Source organism: Colossoma macropomum, unplaced genomic scaffold (assembly GCF_904425465.1).
Source record: "Colossoma macropomum unplaced genomic scaffold, Colossoma_macropomum, whole genome shotgun sequence".
NCBI classification, from domain to species: Eukaryota; Metazoa; Chordata; class Actinopteri; order Characiformes; family Serrasalmidae; genus Colossoma; species Colossoma macropomum.
In genome coordinates, this window is record NW_023494802.1 from 28,892,202 (window position 1) to 28,909,955 (window position 17,754).

Genomic DNA, 17,754 nt, shown 5'->3' on the forward strand with positions numbered 1-17,754 from the left:
TTCGAAGCATGCACAAACATTGAGGATATTCCCCACTCCCCACTAACTCCCATAGCAAACCTCCCTCCCCCTCCGCGAGCTGGAGCACCTCTCATGGCCTCAAGGGGGTTGTTCATGTCTATTAGTTACAAAGAGTGGGAAACAATTCCATTGAGGTGTTAATTTGGTATTTACACCATTTTCCACTTACCCTAAAGGTAGTCGATCAGGCAAGGCATGTTTTGCACTGAAACTACGAGCTAACGTAATGGAAAAAGGTCTGTTGAGAAAGCTACTTGCTTTCTGCTGTATCCACCCCACGCCTCCCCCAGTTCTCCTTAGTTTATGTTGTGTTTAGTTTCAGTGCATGAAACTGCAAATAAATGCTGCCGTGTTTTGGAACCTTGCTTCGGGCCTTGACCACATGTGGATATCTAATTTTTTTAAATTCACATGCGTTTTGGCCTTTCATCCAAATGCAAACTGCATTTTAGGTCACTGACTTTTGCAAAACTCCTTCCAGGGTAAGGATACCTACATGAGGTGGTTTTGTGCAATGGCAGAAGTCAAAATAGTGCAGGTTTTAACATTGCTAACAGGACTTGTTATATGTTTACAAATAAATGTACAGTTACTTTTAAACCATATTGAAGAACAGAGGTGTCAGAATGCGCTACAGGGGTCACTGCTATATACAGCACTCCCACCACACGGACCCCGCCACCAACACCACCAGTTTTGGACGAGACTTGGTTGAACCTCCATTTGGTGGGACAACTTTAAAAATGAAGTGGTTGTTGCAGAAGAATGGCGAGAATGCATTTTCATGTGGGCAGAATTTTTTTAAAAACAGTACTTGTGTGGACTGTTTTTTTTTTTTAAATGAAGGAGGAAGACCCCCATTTTAAAAAAAATACCCATGTACATGTGCACTAGGCCTCAGTGTCATTTTGCTTCAGTGAAAAAGCATGCTAACGTGACTGGGTATCACCTCAGAGCAGCCAGCTCTGACTCTGATACTTTTTAGAGTAAAAAAGTTCTTCTCATCCCCATTTACAGCCAGGAAACAGGATCAGAGAATGAGGTAATCATCCTGGTTCAGTTTTAGGCCCCTTAAAATCCCAGGGTTATTACATACTAAGACTTATTATTCAATAACTACAGTGCAAACGGGCTGAGCTATTCTTAGGTTATAGAAGTGTGTAATAAAACTTTGGGCCCACATGGAGGGTCCTTGGCCAGTTAAGGGGTTATGTTTTACCCAATTTCCAGCTGGTAGAGCTGCTAAAAGTAATGTGAAACTCAGTGAATGCACTGTTAGCTTGCTGCTAACATAACAGCCATTAGCGTTATCATAGCAGATAAAATAAAGGCTACTTATGAAGTTATGTTGCCTTCATTCAACACTACAGTGAAAATGAACGGTGCTGGTCCAGGCTCATGATTAAAAGACAAAAAAATGTTCATGCAGTCCAGTTAATGGTGAAGTCATTGAATGTAACGGAACCAGAAAAACTTTTGTAGCACACAGGTTTGCCACTATTAACAACGACCACATTAGGGGCATAGAGTTTACCAGTATTTACTCAAGTATCTAATATGGAAAAAAATGTTATCTATCAATTGTAGTCGATCAGTCAAAGCATATTTGGTGTCCAAATTTTGCTTCATTATTTTAATGCTACACAGCTAACATTGCTAATTGGGAAAAAAGCAGAAAACATATATTAACAGACATATACATAAGTTATATATACACGGATATCTAAACATGAATATATACACACATATACTGTACATATATGTATTCAAATGTTTCAGTATTTAGTGTGTCCACATTTTCCCTTTATTACAGCTTCCATTCTCTCTTCAGAGACAGTAGAAGTTGGTTGCATTTTCTGCGTCTCGCTATCCAAGTAAGCACGATCACATTCAGTGATGTTGAGGTCTGGACTCTGGGCTGGTCAGTCCATTGTTCTGAGAACACCAGCAGCTTCTTTGTTTGATTTACATATTTTCTACTTTTTATCTATTCTCTTTTCTCAGTAAATTCATTTGGACAGCTACACATCCTTTTAGACTCATAGTGTGGAGTCTTCTCACAGTGGAAGGATGGACAGAAACACCTGTGGATTCTTACAGATCTGAACCAAGAGTGGAGCTTGATTTTCTCCTCTCTCTCTCAAAGATGAAAATGCTGTTTATCTGATGCTGACAGTTTTGGTGGTCTACCAGGTCTTGCATAGTTGCAAGTGGATTGTTATGATTCATTTTCTCTGTATCTTTTAATCATTTTTTGACCTCCAGTTTTGGAATCTCCTGTTTTTTCCATTTATTTTTCCTTTGACTTTCTTCTTTCATATGCAAGCGGACTGATTATCTTATATCTAATCTCATCAGAAATATCTCCTGAAAAATGAATAACTTGTACTTAATGGCTGTTTTGACTGGAAATGAAACAAATAAAGAGTGGTCTCTGACTACAACTTCTCTCAACCCACTCAGAAAACACGTCTTGGCTGATCGACTATATGTAGGGTAGGTGGAAAATTGTGGAAATTTGATTTTTCGCTGAGCTATTCTTTCAACCTTGTAGTTCTAACTTTAACTGTAAGGGGAAAATTGTTAAACTACATGTACATTATAGAGGTCTAAACCATATTACGCATTCAGAATGGGCTTGCCCATAAAACATACAGTTATATGTAACTGACTGAGATCTAATCTATGCCACAACTATTCAATGGGATCCCATTTCTTCTTTCTGGTACATAAAATTGGCATTGCAGGCCTCTACATCTGCCCCACCAATGCTTTCTGAGAATACAAATACGGTCATTTTTTTCCCTTCCTTGTCAAGAGATTGCCAGAGAATTTTGTGTGGAACAAGGCTGGAAGGGAGGAGCTCGCTGAGTCCCAACATCTGCAGTCAACTAATAAAAGAATTCGAGCCTCGCCGAGCGTTCCTCCCACATGAGCCGCCCATGGTTCCTCAGATAAAGCCTCACCCGCCGCTGCTGGCTGTGGGGAGGTGAGCGAGCGGTTTGGAGCTGGCTGCGTTCTGGGCTGACTCATGATCCACAGCGTTTCTGCGGTTTGCCGATGAGGCTGGCCCGTTGGCAGATGGTCCAGGGCAGGTCCTTCAGCCTCCTGCTTTCTGCCAGGTGTGGATGAGCTTCATGCACCTGCAATTAAATAACTGAGATCAGCCCGGATCCCACACCATTTTCCATATCAACACTCCTTAACTTAGCCCCATATTTAAATGTGTGTGGGAGATGCATTTGCATGAATGTCCTTGTAGTTAGGAGTGGTCATTATCTGTGGGCCGAAACATCCTCTGGGTCTACAAATCTGCTCTCAGACATGGATGGAAAACACACACATGCAGATGTACTTGCTAGCTTGTGTTATTCTAAAGCACGGACAGGACAGATCAAAATTCATTGTTGCAAAGCTAATCAGATGAAAAATGTTTACTTTCCTTCTATAGCAACATGACAGTGACACACCTTTCCCCAACTTAATCCCCCTATAAATAAAGGTGATTAATGATTAAATCTTTTTTGTTCATTTTATGCAACTATTATATTTAGTATACTTAAAGCTGCAATGTGTAAGTTTTGGGGATTTGGAGACCTCTCTGGTGGAAACGTGTAATTGCAGGAAGTGTGCAGAACATTTTGAATTCTCAGTTATGCCTTGGACCCCTTAACCAAGTGGATGAATTTGATGATGGTGAGGGCATTAAAAGAGTATTCAAAGAGAACTCAGTCATTACTTGGTGAAGGACGTGTCTTCCGAGGATGTAAGTGAACTATCTACTATTGTCATCATTTCTTCATCAGTATAATGTTGACTTTGACATTTGAGAGCTAAACATCAAGCCAGACCTGCGTTTTGAGTCTGTGCACTTGACGTTAAAAGGTAAAGACATATGACATGGCCTGAAAAACGACCTGACACCTCCGATTTTAAATGATTACTTCAGGCTTTACAGGGCGACTCGCAGCAGCCCATGAACACCATATTTTATTGGGTTTTTTCTCCTGGCTCAGTATTGCTATTTCTTTCAACTTTCAACAAGAACTCCAGCAGCACTGCTGTGTCTGATCCAAGCATACCAGCGCAACACACACTAATACACTACAACAGTGTTACTGCAGTGTTGAGAATGATCCACCACCCAATAATGCCTGCCCTGTGGGGGTCCTGATCATTGAATAACAGGGTAAAAGGGGCTCACAAAGTATGCACAGAAACATATGGACTAAAGTCTGTAATTGTAAAACTACAAAGTGCATCTATACGGTACGTAGAGCAGATAACATGGACAAAGAATGTCGATACAAGGAGACGTACTTAATGAAGTGGTCAGTCAGTGTACTTTCTCGAAATGATTTACTATGTCAAAATAATTACTTATTTTCTTGAAATAACGATTCACTACATTGAAATAATGACTTATTTTCTTTAAATAACAATTCACTATGTTGAAATAAGGACTTATTTTCTTGAAATAACAATTCACTATTTTGAAATAATGACATAGTATTTTGAAATAATTTTATACTTTGTCAAAATAATGATTTAGTAACTTGAAATAATGATTTATTATGTCGAAATTACATATTTTCTTGAAATAATGATTTACTACATCAAAATAATGACACTGTCTTGAAATAATGATCTACCATGTCAAAATAATAACTTTTTTCTTGAAAGAACGGTTTACTACGTCGAAATAACGACTTATTTTCTTGACACAATGATTTACCATGTCGAAATAATGACATATTTTCTTGAAATAACGATTTACTACATCAAAATAATAAAATAGTGTCTTAAAATAATAATTTACCATGTCAAAATAATGACTTAATTTCTTACAACAATTATTTACTACGTCGAAACAATGACTTATTTTCTTGAAATAACGATTTACTAGGTCTAAATAATGACTTAGTATCTCGAAATAATGACCTACTATGACTTCGTATCTCAAAATAATGACTAATTTCCTTTCATTTTCACTTTCCATGTCAAAGTAAAGACTTTTTATCCCAACATAATTACATACTTTCTTGTAGTTTCATATTTTTTTTACATAGTACATCGAAAAATAAGTCAATGTCAATGAAAATACAACATTATTTCGGGATACTACGTCCAGTTGATATACTCCTGTCACAAACAACGAAGAAGACAAAAACGTTTTTTTCTCTTTTACCTGGCGGGAATGCTTTCATACATACAACTCACCTTCCTCAGACTTTCAGAGCCGTCTCTGTGCGCAGTTCCAGGCTCGGTCAACAGAGGCTAATTCAGCACTATCATTGTTTCCTCCCCTCCTCTTTCCCTACGGTGAGGGCTGGACTCTCTCTCTCTCTCTCTCTCTCTCTCTCTCTCTCTCTCTCTCTCTCTGTCTCTCTCTCTCTCTCTCTCCTCACTCCAAAGCTCACTTTCTCCGGCTGTGTGACGTCAGCCGCCCGCCGTGGCTCTCCTCTAGCCGAGCCGTGGACTCCGCCGTGCTGCCCGAGAGAGAAAAACACCATGCTGCTCTCCGCGCCGCCCAGGACAGTGGCAGCGAACCCTCACCACCACCACCACCACCACCACGGCTACACGGGCAACAGGACCGCCAAAAAGGTGAGGAAAAAGGCGACGGGCGCTTTTTAAAAAGCCGTTAGCTTGCTTTTCCGAGCCGTGGAATAAAAAAAGCTCGGCCGGCGGAGGGCCAGGCTGTGTGAAGTGCTGGCGGAGTGTGTGTGAAGCTGCAGTGTCCTTGAGGAACCGAAGCCGTTACCGGAGCTTCGTTCAGCGGGACATCGAGGGGAACGGAGCCGGGAAACAGGGCTTTATCTCCCGCTTTAGCTGGTTAAGAGGTCCGTGGTTTGGTGCTTGACTTTATGAACCGTAACGTTTCGTAGCTGATTGTGAGCGGCTTATTTAGAGGCGGCTTCAGCGTGGAGCCTCAAAACGGACTGTTCAATTAGCATTTACCGTAAAAGCTGGTTAAAAAAGCAGAAAAAATGACTTTTTGAGCTTGAAGTAATTCGCCCCACCCCTCTAAATCTTCACTATGATAGGAAAACGTTGGTTTGTTGACCGGCTTGAAGAAAAAGAGATGTTTAAGTTGGGAATAGGGCAAAAATGTAACACCGTGTCCTGTTTCCATTTAATCCATTTAGAAACTGCTTTAAAGGCGTTTGTATAGCCGCGGTCACTGAGTGGTAATGAAATAAACCCGCCTTGTTTGGGAATAGGCTAACTCCCATGTTAATCTGGTTATGACTGAAGCGAAAAAGGGCTATTTGATTTTCTTCCCAGCCTTGTTTTTTTCCTCTTTCCAGAGAAGTGTATCTCTGTACACACTGATGGAACGGTTGTGCATAAGGCTTGTCACATGGGGTCAGCAATTTTGGCCAGAGCTGTTGGAAGTTCAGCTTGCGGTGAATAAGAGTGGGTCTGATGTGCGTTTTAAACATTTGGTGTCTGTTGGTTTGGCAGTTCTGGACAAAGTGGGCTGCTGCATTATCAGTGCAGAGTTGAATGTCCTGGCAAGGTCATCATCAGAGCTAATGACAGGAAAATAGCAATGTGGTGAATCTCTAAATCAAACTCCAGGATTAATTGATCAGCCATTGCAGAGGCATAATAAGTACAGGCCTGGAATGGATGAAGATCTTAGGGATTTTCTTTTAAAGCGTTTGACATGTGAGCCATTACAGAAGTGAAAAAAGTCATTTTCTCAGCTGAGGAAGCAAAGGAATATATATGAGTGTTGACACAATCCAGCTGGCTACACGTTTTCTTGTACCCTCTTAAAAAAGATGGTTCTTCAAGGGTTCTTTTAAAAGCAATGGTTGTATTTAGAACCATGAGTTCTATATAGAACCATTTCATGCTTAGATGATGCTTAAAATAGTTCTTTATAGCACCAAAAGGGTTCTTCTACACTCTTAAAAAAGATGGTTCTTCAAAGGTTCTTTAGTAATGAAAATGGTCTATATAGAACCATAAACACTCAAAGACACCTTGTATGATTAAAGGGTTCTTTACATTGCAAAAGCATTCTTCAGATTGTTGGAGAAGGTGTTGTAGTGTTTCTATACAGAACATTTTTGAAAAGCGTTCTATATAGTACCAGAAAGGGCTCTGTTTAGCGCCAGAAAGGGTTCTTCTGTTGTTATGACGTCAAGCTTGTTACAATAGAAGAACCCTTATTGATACTATGTAAAACCCTTTTCAGAAAGGTTCTACATAGAACCAACTACAGCGCATTCTCCATCAGTGTGAACCACCTTTTGACAATGTAAAGAACCCTTTAATCATGCAAATGGTTCTTTGAGTGTTCATGGTTCTATATAGAACCATTTTCTGTACTAAAACAATTTTTTTGTGTGTATTGTTACAAGCTTGACATCATAACAACAGAAGAACCCTTTTTGGTGCTGTATAGAATCATTTTCAAAAATATTCTATATAGAACCATATACAACACATTCTCCATCAATCTGAAGAACCATTTCACCATGCAAAGAACCATTTAAGCATAAAATAGAACAATTCCCTTCACTAAAGAACCCTTGAAGAACCATTTGTACACTGTACATGTAACTGGCTTTAATCATAAATAGTATGTTATTAGAGGTTGTTTCCTCCATGAAGCCGCCCAAAGAACCATGTTTCGGTGATGCGTTTGTCGACCTTTGCTCTGCAGAAAGTCCACAGAGTTCATCATAGAAGATGTGAAGGAGGGACAGGTGGACAATCGTGAACAGTTCCACTGTACCTGATATTGCGTATGTTAGAGGAGCAAGACAGTAACGCTCTTCACTTTAACTGGGAGCTGTGCTTCAGCTGTAGCTTTGAGAACATTAGTCTAACTGTTACTGCAGCTATGGCATCTGGGCAGCTATAACTCTGAGATATGGTGTCAGTATGTCTTTGGATGGTAACAGCTTCTGCTCTGGGGTAGTTTTGGGGTTAGTCCAACATAAGACTTGGTTGTGCACTCTCAGTATTGTTAAAGATCTCCAACAGCACTAGTGTGAAATGAGTACTGGAAGTATAAAAAATGCAACAAAGAGTTAATTCTTTCAATTTGCTGTGATACATAATTGGTGAGTTACATTTACATTCAGTTTACATTCTGTATTGACAGATTCAAGTCTGCACTGACTTTTTTCATTTGTTTTTGGTGTCAAGAAATGACAAAAATGTATTGATTGAAAGCTGGGAATCTACACTTTTGACAGAATGTAGCTCCGGTAGCTCATTTTAAATGAGACACAGGTGAGAAATATTTATTGAATTACACTAGACTGTTGTTACCAGCGGCACCTGCAAGGGTTAAAGGGGAATTCCACTGATTTTTCTGAAGTTTCTGCACAAATCGATCAGTGACATGATAAAGTCACTCAGAAACTTATCACCTCACATTTCTTTGCAGTGGCAGTGATAGGAACCAGAGGTCATGATGTCTTCAACATAAATAGAGCCATTTTATTGGTAATCCTAGCATTTGTCTTCCGAATGTTTATATGTAATGTTGATAATAGTAAAATGGCAATAAATATGAAATATTAAATAAAGTTTGCGTAATAGTTTGCATAATAATAATAATACCCTGCATTTGTATCTCTCCCTGGAATGGATGTTTAAAAAATACATTTTAGTCGTAAAACACTGTCTCAGGCATCAGGCAACATATTTGTAACCATTTTGTATAATAATTTTCTGTGAAGTAGCTGTTAGAGGCATTAAATGTTTCAGGCGTCTGGTTCCTATCACCACCGTTAAAACTGAATCTTATAACTGTTAAATTATGCATGAATTTTGAAAACTTGGTGAAATTCTCAAGTATTAATTCCTATAACCATCTTAAATCTAAAAGACTGAATAGCTTGTGTCTAATGGGGGACAGAGTACAGCTTTATGTTGCAGGAACACTGTGTAATCTTGCTACAATTCAAGATAACAGAAAAAAATACTTGCCACTGTTCTTTTCTGACATCTATTTGAAAAGAGCTTGTGGATGGGAATCTGTGTCACTTGAGTGAGTAAATAAAGCTGACTCATCATCTGACCGCACTAATGACGTCTTCTTCAAATTCACATATCACCGTAGACGACGTGATTGCTAATCCAGACATTACAAGTTACCCAGAGGACGTTGGCTGTGTAGAGGGAGAAGGGGCGCCTTTTATTGTGACAGGCAGAGAAGACGTGCATCCTCCTGAGGAGAGGACAACGGACGCAGTCAGAATCTTTTATTAGCCAAATACACTCTTACGTATGAGGAACTTGTTCTGATGAGGACTTACATTAAGACATGCAATAAAAAAAAATAGAATAAAAACACAGTATAAAAATGTGCAACCCAAGTGGAATAAAGAGCAGGAGATTGTTTAGCAGCCGTAGTAAGCATGCAGAATGTGCATTACAATGAAGCAGTAAGTGAATGGATAGATGAATGAATAGGATCGTTTAGCTGTGTGCTCTTGAGTACAGTATTGCATTAATTTATCAAAATACCTGAGGTCAATTAAAGCTCTCAAACTCTGCTCTTACTTATTAAAGTATTCTTTTTAAAGTCAACTGGAAATCAAAACAGACCTTGCTTACCTTTCCTAGTTTAAGAGGAAAAAAAAAAGTTTTCCTATTATCTGTGTTCAAAATGTAATGACTTTTGCCTGCCTATAAACCCTTTTCTGACTTTTGATTACATCACTGTGCACCAGAGGGTGGGGAAAAATATTAATCCATAGTATCGTGTTTCACTGCCCCTCTCTGTCCCTATTATCCAGCTCTGCTAGCTCAGAGACCCTCCCTGATACCATTCAGTGGTGAATATATAATGTTATGGAAGGAAAATGCATTGATTTTTCCATTCATGTTGACTCCAAGGCTTATCATCCAGTAACTGCTATGCATTATTTGTGAAACACCTGTGAAACTACTATGGAATTGGGTGCAAATATTTGACCAATTTTGATTCTTTGGGTCTTTTAAAATGAATCAGTGCACCATGACGTCGCAAATTGAAAAAAATAATTCTATATTATATATATATTATAATTATAACCATACGTGGAATAAACCATGTGTCTGGATGAGCTACTTACATAGTGGACCATAGGTAACAGAAGCAATACACCAAGCAAGTTTGTTTTTGAGGTTTCACTTTATTGAATATTATTTTGATCAGTTATAATCAATTCAAACATTGTAGTTGAATCAACCCCTTGAGGTCAAAGCATCACAATAGCCTCAATGCATATTTATATATTTGCAGCGTATCGCTCCAGATTTTTCAATACCAGTACCAAGACCTTGACTTTAATACCGAATTCCGAATGATGCTTTTTTCCAATACCTTCTTATAAATTACTAACTGAAAGTGAGTGTGGCTTAAAGCAGGAATGAGTTTGAGGTGCTGGAATTGGGTATATCTGCTTACCGCAGTGGATTGCAAACTAATTGCTGACATTAATTACATGCATACGGAATGTAATTTAGACAGACAATCAGCAGTCTGCATTTTGCACACAGATGCTGATAAGAATAAATATTTAGAAATTGAATATATTGAATATTGAAATTTGGAATTGACTGACATGGACATTTTAGATACTTGATAATTTGGAAGTGACAGTAAATACACATCCTCTGCAGAGAACACACTTCTGCACATTTTAATGCTCAGTTACTGATCATTTTCTGGATTTCACATATTCGAAAAAAGGGACGATGCAAAATCTATGGCACATTTTACATGTTATGTTATTTTTTTATAATGTTACACTCAGCAAATAGAAACTATGTGCAAAAATGAGCATAAAAATGCCATATTTAAGTTTGTAAAGGATGTGTTTACTTTTTTTATTTTTATTTTTTTTTTATCTTTATTTTTTGACCATGTTTTTTCTTTTTGCATACGACTGTGTAGTTATGAAAGTGACCGGGGGTGAAAGTGGGGTTAAAAGGAAGCGCTCGTTTGGCCGTGTGCGGGTCGGGCCAGTGGAAGAGTTCTGAAACGCACCCTGCCTCTTGGAGAGCATATTCGGCTCCTTCCCGCTCGCTTGGCAGGGATGCGGATCGCTCAGATTAATGACTTGGAATTCCTGGAATTCCCAACTCAAACAATGTGCTCATATCGGGAGGTGTTGGCTACCACAAAGTCAGTTTCTCTCTATCCTCTTTCTGTTTTTGCGGATATTTGACAGGCCTGACAGCTTGATAAGTGAACAAGTCACATGGAGGGGAAGACTGTAGAAACGAGCAGTAACAGCACAAACCCTCATCTGTAGATTTAACAAGAAAAGAGGGGGAGGAAGGAGGCAGACTTAGAGGGATCGAGTGTTTTTTTTTTCTCTCGCTCTCTCTTCATCTCTCTGCTTTCCATTAACTCCCCTCTTGGTGTTTTATTAATCCAAGTGTATTCAGTCACATCAGTTTTGAAATTAAATATGGTGCGGTTCACCAAGATTATTGAGACACGTTCTTCCATGCGTTTCATAAGGCGTTCTCAGGCCATCTCCCGGTTCCTCCTGCTGGTTTAGTGTGATTTACTAGCTTGGTTCCTGTCCACCTCTCAGTGGGAATTCAGTTCACGAGATGGTGTGAGGCCTCGTCTCAGCCTGTAGTAAAACACCACCAGAGAACTTGCAGACATGTAGTAAGTACACTAATGTTAACAGCGCTTTCTTCACTATTAACAATTAGTTAGTTTTAAAGATTGATCACCAACAACTACAGTCATCGGCTGCATCCAAGTTTAATTTACCAAGACATTTCTGTAGCTTCTTTCAGCATCTACTGGACTGATAGTGTCTTCCACCTCAAGGTCCACCTATTTATCTTATTTTGAAACATGAAGGCTACAGGAAAGCAAATATAAATAATTCATTTTTGGGAAATTTTCAAAACTGTTGTGTTTAAATGCCATAGTATGTGACGTTTATCAATTATATATAAAATAAAGAAATCAGGTGGAATGGTGCCAAATTGAGCATGTTCCTGCAACACATTTTTACACCAGTCGCTCACAACTGAAACTTCACTAGAGTATAGTTTGTTTTTAGAGGCAGGGGGCATTGTTGCACAGCTTGTGTTAATATTGTGTACCATTTCAAAACATTTTATATATATTTCTTATTGTTTTTGTCAGTAATTTTTTCACAAAGTGCCATCACCAGGCCCACTACGGACTACTGACTCCCCCAGAGTATTGGCTTTTTGAGGACTAAGAGAGGGTGCATTATGGCCCACTTGTGGTCTGTGGCCAGTGGTTGAGAAACCCTGGCCTATTCTGATGATAAGTCACCATCCCAACATCTGAAGAATGTGAAGAATCTCAAATGTTACTGAACAGTTTTGTACGTATGCCAAATGCAGTCGATCAGCCAAGATATGTTTGGAGTCTGAAGTTTGCTTCTTTAGATTTTCACTGAAGAAGTAATGAAAGTTTATACTGCACTAATTAGCGCAGCTCCAGTGCAGAACTGAAGAAGAAAACCTCTTGGCTGATGGACTACTTTTGAGGTAAGGGAAAAATTGGTACATTTGTTTTTTTTGCCAAACTGTTCCTTTAAAGGAGCAATGCATGTATGATTTTGCCTATATTATTTTGCTTAGAAGTAGGTACGTCCCAATCCGTTTTTTTGCCCCTTTATTTGATCCAAAAAACTTTATTTTGAGTATCGGTCTATACCAGTTTGATCTGTTTTCATAGATAATATAGCCAGTTAATGCAAAATTGCTTTGTTTTTAGTATGTAAATAATGTGACAGTCTGGACTGATCACTTCTGTTTAGTGGCAACTTTTATAGTTATAAAAATGTTATAGTTTAATATTGGCTTGTCACATTTGAATGTCCTCCACAATGATTTGGCTACCAGTTTCTAGGGATAGGACAGAGAAGCATTTTGATACTGATATTATATATTGAGAGTGCAGTTTTCCAAATCGCAAGAGCTGCAATTCTACTTACAGCCTCTATTATTAAGAAGTTTTAATTGGGGAAATTTGACCTACTAACACATAGCATGTCAATTGTGAGTGTGGCACACTACGTTAAAGCCTCAAGCCTAAAAAATGGATGTGCTAGTCTCCTTGGTGAAAAAAAACCCTGGAGCCTAATTTATAGAAAATAATGCCGTTTATTTTCTACTAACCAGAAATGCCTGGTGCGGCCAGTAAAATAGAACGTTTGACAATAATATTGTTTTCAACCAGTCACAATTTGAAGGTGAGAAAATAGTGGGAGTGTATTTTGAACATGCTGCTGATGGCATGACTGCAGTAAGTGGCAGAAAACAGATTCAAAGCTTAATAGCCGCTCACTCACATTTTACATACCAGTGTCTTGTTGTTGAATGGAAATTCAACGGATTTTTCAAAATTTCTGCATAAGACAACCTTTATGAAGTAAACAAACTCATCAGTGGTTAGATATGAATTGGTTCGTTGTAGACAAACGTACCAGCTCTGATTTCTCCACAAAGGTACTGACATCAACCAGGAGCCAAGTCTGTAATGCAAATATTGCCATTTAATTTATTATGCATAACGACCAGTGAAACGACACATTTTCCTTTTTTTTTTGTTTTTCATATGTATTATTGATAATGGTAAAATACTGGTAAACACAGTATGTTCATCTTTTTTCAGAACCATTGAAAACCAATGTCTCAGGTGTTAGACGGCATATTTGTAACCATTTCACGTAACAGCATTCTGTGAGGGAGATTTTAGAACTGGAGCTTTAAACTGTTATGACGTCTGGTTAATATCACCACTTGGAATAGTTTGCAAGTTTCTCTAGAGTGAAACATTTCGCAGCAAACCACTCTGAATTCCCCTTTATGTTCTGAAAGTGTGCTGTACTGCTTGAAGTTATGGATAGTGCCATTTCAACATAACCAAAGGATTGGAACTGGAACGGCCTATAAACAGCTATACCTGAACCTTAAGATATGCCTGGATCGGACCGTGACATCCCTACTTAAAAGACAAATGATTCATTTTGTTCCAGTCGAAGGCTGTGTATCTGGTCCTGTCCCAGCAGATCTGTAGATCTGTAGAACTGCTCATAGTTCCAGAGATTAAGGCTCAGGAGGGCCTCATGTGGGCCTAAATGAGTGATGAAGAGAGGAACATGTCTCAGTATGCTGTCGTTATCACTCCCCCCTCGATGTCTCAGAAGATAGAGCCTTCACGTGTGCACAGTGCAGAGACAGCCTGCCTGATTGAATTAGCCAAAGGCCGAGATGTACCGGACATGGTTTGCTCCTATTGATTTGTTGTTGACCAGGGTTTGCTCTGCAGCTCATCACACCAAGCAAAACCTGGCTCAGTAGAGGCAAGCAGGAAGAGACAGAGCAGCCGGAATGTGGAGTGGCTGATGAACCATCGCAGCCTGCGAGAACAGGGACGTAAATCTCAGGGCTAACATGGCTGTGGTCTGTGAAGAACGTCTCCACACAATGTGACGTGTTCACCATTTCAGCTATCGTTTACTGAGGGCAAACCTGAAGTGCCTGAAGAGCAAGCCATATAGGTAGGGCTGTAAAGAGGGGCATGGCAAAAAAGTAGACCCTCACTTCCACTGCTCATTTAATAATTACATAACTTAAATCACTTAACTAGTGTAAAATTAGTAAAGAATTAATAGTAATTAGTAAGCAATTTATAGTAGTTACTAAATAATATGTCTTAAGTATAGTAATAATAGTATGATAAGTCTGCAGCTTAACTTTTAAGTAGTACTATTCAAAATAAATTACAGAATTACATACTTTATTCTGCAGTAAGTATTGGGCAATTGGATATCGGGTATGGAAATTGTATTTGTTTTTAACTTTGCTGAGGTCTTAAAAGATATTAAAAACACTGAATTTGCACTAGGAGGCAAAACAACAGAGCACTGAATTTGAGTTGGGAAACAAGAAAACCCTGAATTTGAGATGGGAAATAAGAAGCACTGAATTTGCACTAGGAAGCAAAACAAAAAAGCACTGAATTTGCACAAGGATGCTAAACAAAAAGCACTGAATTTGCATAAGGATGCTAAACAAAACGCACTGAATTTGCACTAGGAAGCTGAACAAAAAAGCATTGAATTTGAGTTAGAAAAAAGGGCACTCAATTTTAGCTAGAAAGCAAAAAAAGCACTGAATTTAAACTGGCAAGCAAAAAAGCACTGGATTTGCAAAAAATAAAACAAAAAACAGATTTTGAACTGGAACCAAGAAAGCTAATCAGCTAATTTGATCACTTTCATCTTATACCATCAGCTAAAATTTCATGATTGTGACAGCTTTAAGTTTAACATTTTTGCTTTCAACGGATTTTCCTCTGCCTGCTTCAATGAGCTATAAGTGAGAAACAGTTAACACTGAAATATGCCATGCTTTTGTTTTCTCAGTGCATATTTCAGAGACTACAGTATACTAATCACAGAATGCAGTGACCAGTATTGCAGAAGCATGTGTGCACATTGTGCACTTTAGCGTGGTTACTCAGCTGATGGTTTTGAGCAGTGGAGTCGTGTTGCAGCTCACCTTGAGCAGGACAGATGGGCTTGGTGGGGAGGAGCGTTTCAGGCGTCAGGGCTTTCTCATGCCGAGGCTAAAGCTAGCGGAGTGGAGCAGTCTTAATGAGACAGTGGCTTCACACTGCACCCAGCACATGAGAGGGATTAGCGCTGGACGCTAACAAGCTCAGACCACAATTAGACAAGCTTCCATGCGCAAGCCCAACCTGGAGAGAAGAGGAGTGAAGCAAAGAGTACAGAAGCATTCTGAGCACTGTATGAAGACATCAAATGTTTGAATGTTGAAAGCGTTTTCAGGAAGGTGGATGGAAATTAGGTTTTTGAATGTTGGATAGCAGCACAATATTGTATAACAAGCTGTGGTTAATCGTAAAAACTTGTAAAAGCACAGTATAGTATTAGAATATGTACACATACACTTTAATACAATAAACAAGTAACATACAGTTCGTGATTGCCAAAATGTTATTGATGCTGTGTAAAATGGTTAAAAGAACAGGGTTAGTTCCTCTTCTCCTTGAGGAAACCCATTGCCATTGCCAGCCATCAGCATATCTAACTTAATGAAGTATTGATTAGCCCAACCAGGTATTGAATGGTAACTACAAATACTTGACTGCCTGGAAGAGGTGTTTGGAAATGGTTAAGCTAACACACTGACAGAAAATCACTATTGTATTGATGCTTGTTTGCATTTATTCTAAAGTGCTTTTTTTGCACAAATCTGTGCTTATTGCCTAGATAAGTAGATTGAAAATCGATGTGAATTGGAAGTAACACATTTTCCTTCAGTTCTATGATGTGCTTTTGTGTAAAACATGCTATGAGGTAGGATCACTGAGCTAGCTAAGCATTTTTGCTCGATGATAGGTGAGCATGGTGACGTGAAACTCTGTATTATTGGTTATTATTATATTATTATTATTATTACTCCCTTTGAAAGACAACAACTTTGGACCTCATTTGCCAAACATTCTTAGGGAGAAATTTCTTCTTTAAACCCACTTATGCAGTTTTCACTAAGATTCTGACATTCACCAATGTTTTCCTATTTGGGATTTGTTCTTAGCTACGAACAGAATCTACACACACTCAAGAGCACGAAGGTGGAACAGTTCTACGGTTTAAGAACACGTCATAAATCTGGCTTTTTCTTAGAACCTTTCTCAAGAACAAATTCAAGAAAAAAACTTAGGAAGATATTGGTGAGTGAGGCCCAGTGTTCTTTAAATGCTGTGGTGTGCTGAAAGAGGAATTCCTGTTTTTTCAAAATTCATGCTTCATAAATGGTTAAGATTTAAACAAAGTCTTCAAGAGTGTTTTGAAGTGAAATTCTCAGAATAGTCAAAATTGTTCCCAGTGGTAGTGATAGGAACCAGATGTAAAATATAAAATATGCCTGTCTGAAAATACCATGTAAATCATCAGTACTTGTAACACATCAACTAACTGCATGTTTCATTATAAAGAGAGCAGTCCTGTTTAACTAGATTTGGTGCACACAGTTTGCCAATATTGAATTAAAATCATTGTATTCTCAGCTTTTGATGGTATTGTTAAACTATAGCACTACTGGTTCCCTTTTCTCTGCTCCAACTGGTCAGTTGTCTGAAAAAATAAACATTGTATATTGTGAAAATCTCTTTAAGTACCATGAAAATTATATATTTCGCCCTCTTCTAGTTTTCAAATGAGATCTCGTCCTTCATTGGCCAATATGGCTATAATTGGGTTATAGACATTGCAACACCTGAGTCTGTAAGTTTTTCTGCAATAAACCATTATACAAACCACTGAATATGCAGTGATTTTGCGAAATTGAAATTGAATTTCCCTTTACTATGACTAGGCACATGAACTAACAAGGGAACAGAAGATCAATTTTGAGTTCAGGTTGACTTTAAACATGATTTCCTCAAGTGACCTAAGCCTTTTGCACAGTATGAGGGATGCATGATGAAGTCGGAATCATACTGGTATCAGCAGATATGTGCTTTAAAAATATGTATCGGCATTAGAGAGATGTTTACATTTAACCAATATTTCAGACTGATATTTGATGGTATTTGTTGTACTCCAGAAGAGCAGAGGGTTTAGGAGATGCTGGCCTATTGTGCTAAAATGTCTGAATTTTATTAATTTACTGCTTTTGAAACTGAACTAACTGCTTTTTCTGAGTAATGCTAATCCAGGTGGATCTGGTCCCAATTTC

At 38.6% G+C, this 17,754-nt stretch overlaps 1 protein-coding gene across 1 annotated transcript in view; it reads left to right on the forward strand.

Annotated features, from left to right (window-relative positions):
• Nucleotides 1–5,453: 5,453 nt before the first annotated feature.
• The window catches only part of rbms2b (RNA binding motif, single stranded interacting protein 2b), a 46,000-nt gene continuing 33,699 nt past the window's right edge, over nt 5,454–17,754 (forward strand). Inside the window, exon 1 of the mRNA XM_036591355.1 lies at nt 5,454–5,628. Coding sequence (XP_036447248.1) covers nt 5,533–5,628 — 96 coding nt within the window. The 5' untranslated portion in view covers nt 5,454–5,532. The remainder of the gene's footprint in view (nt 5,629–17,754) is intronic.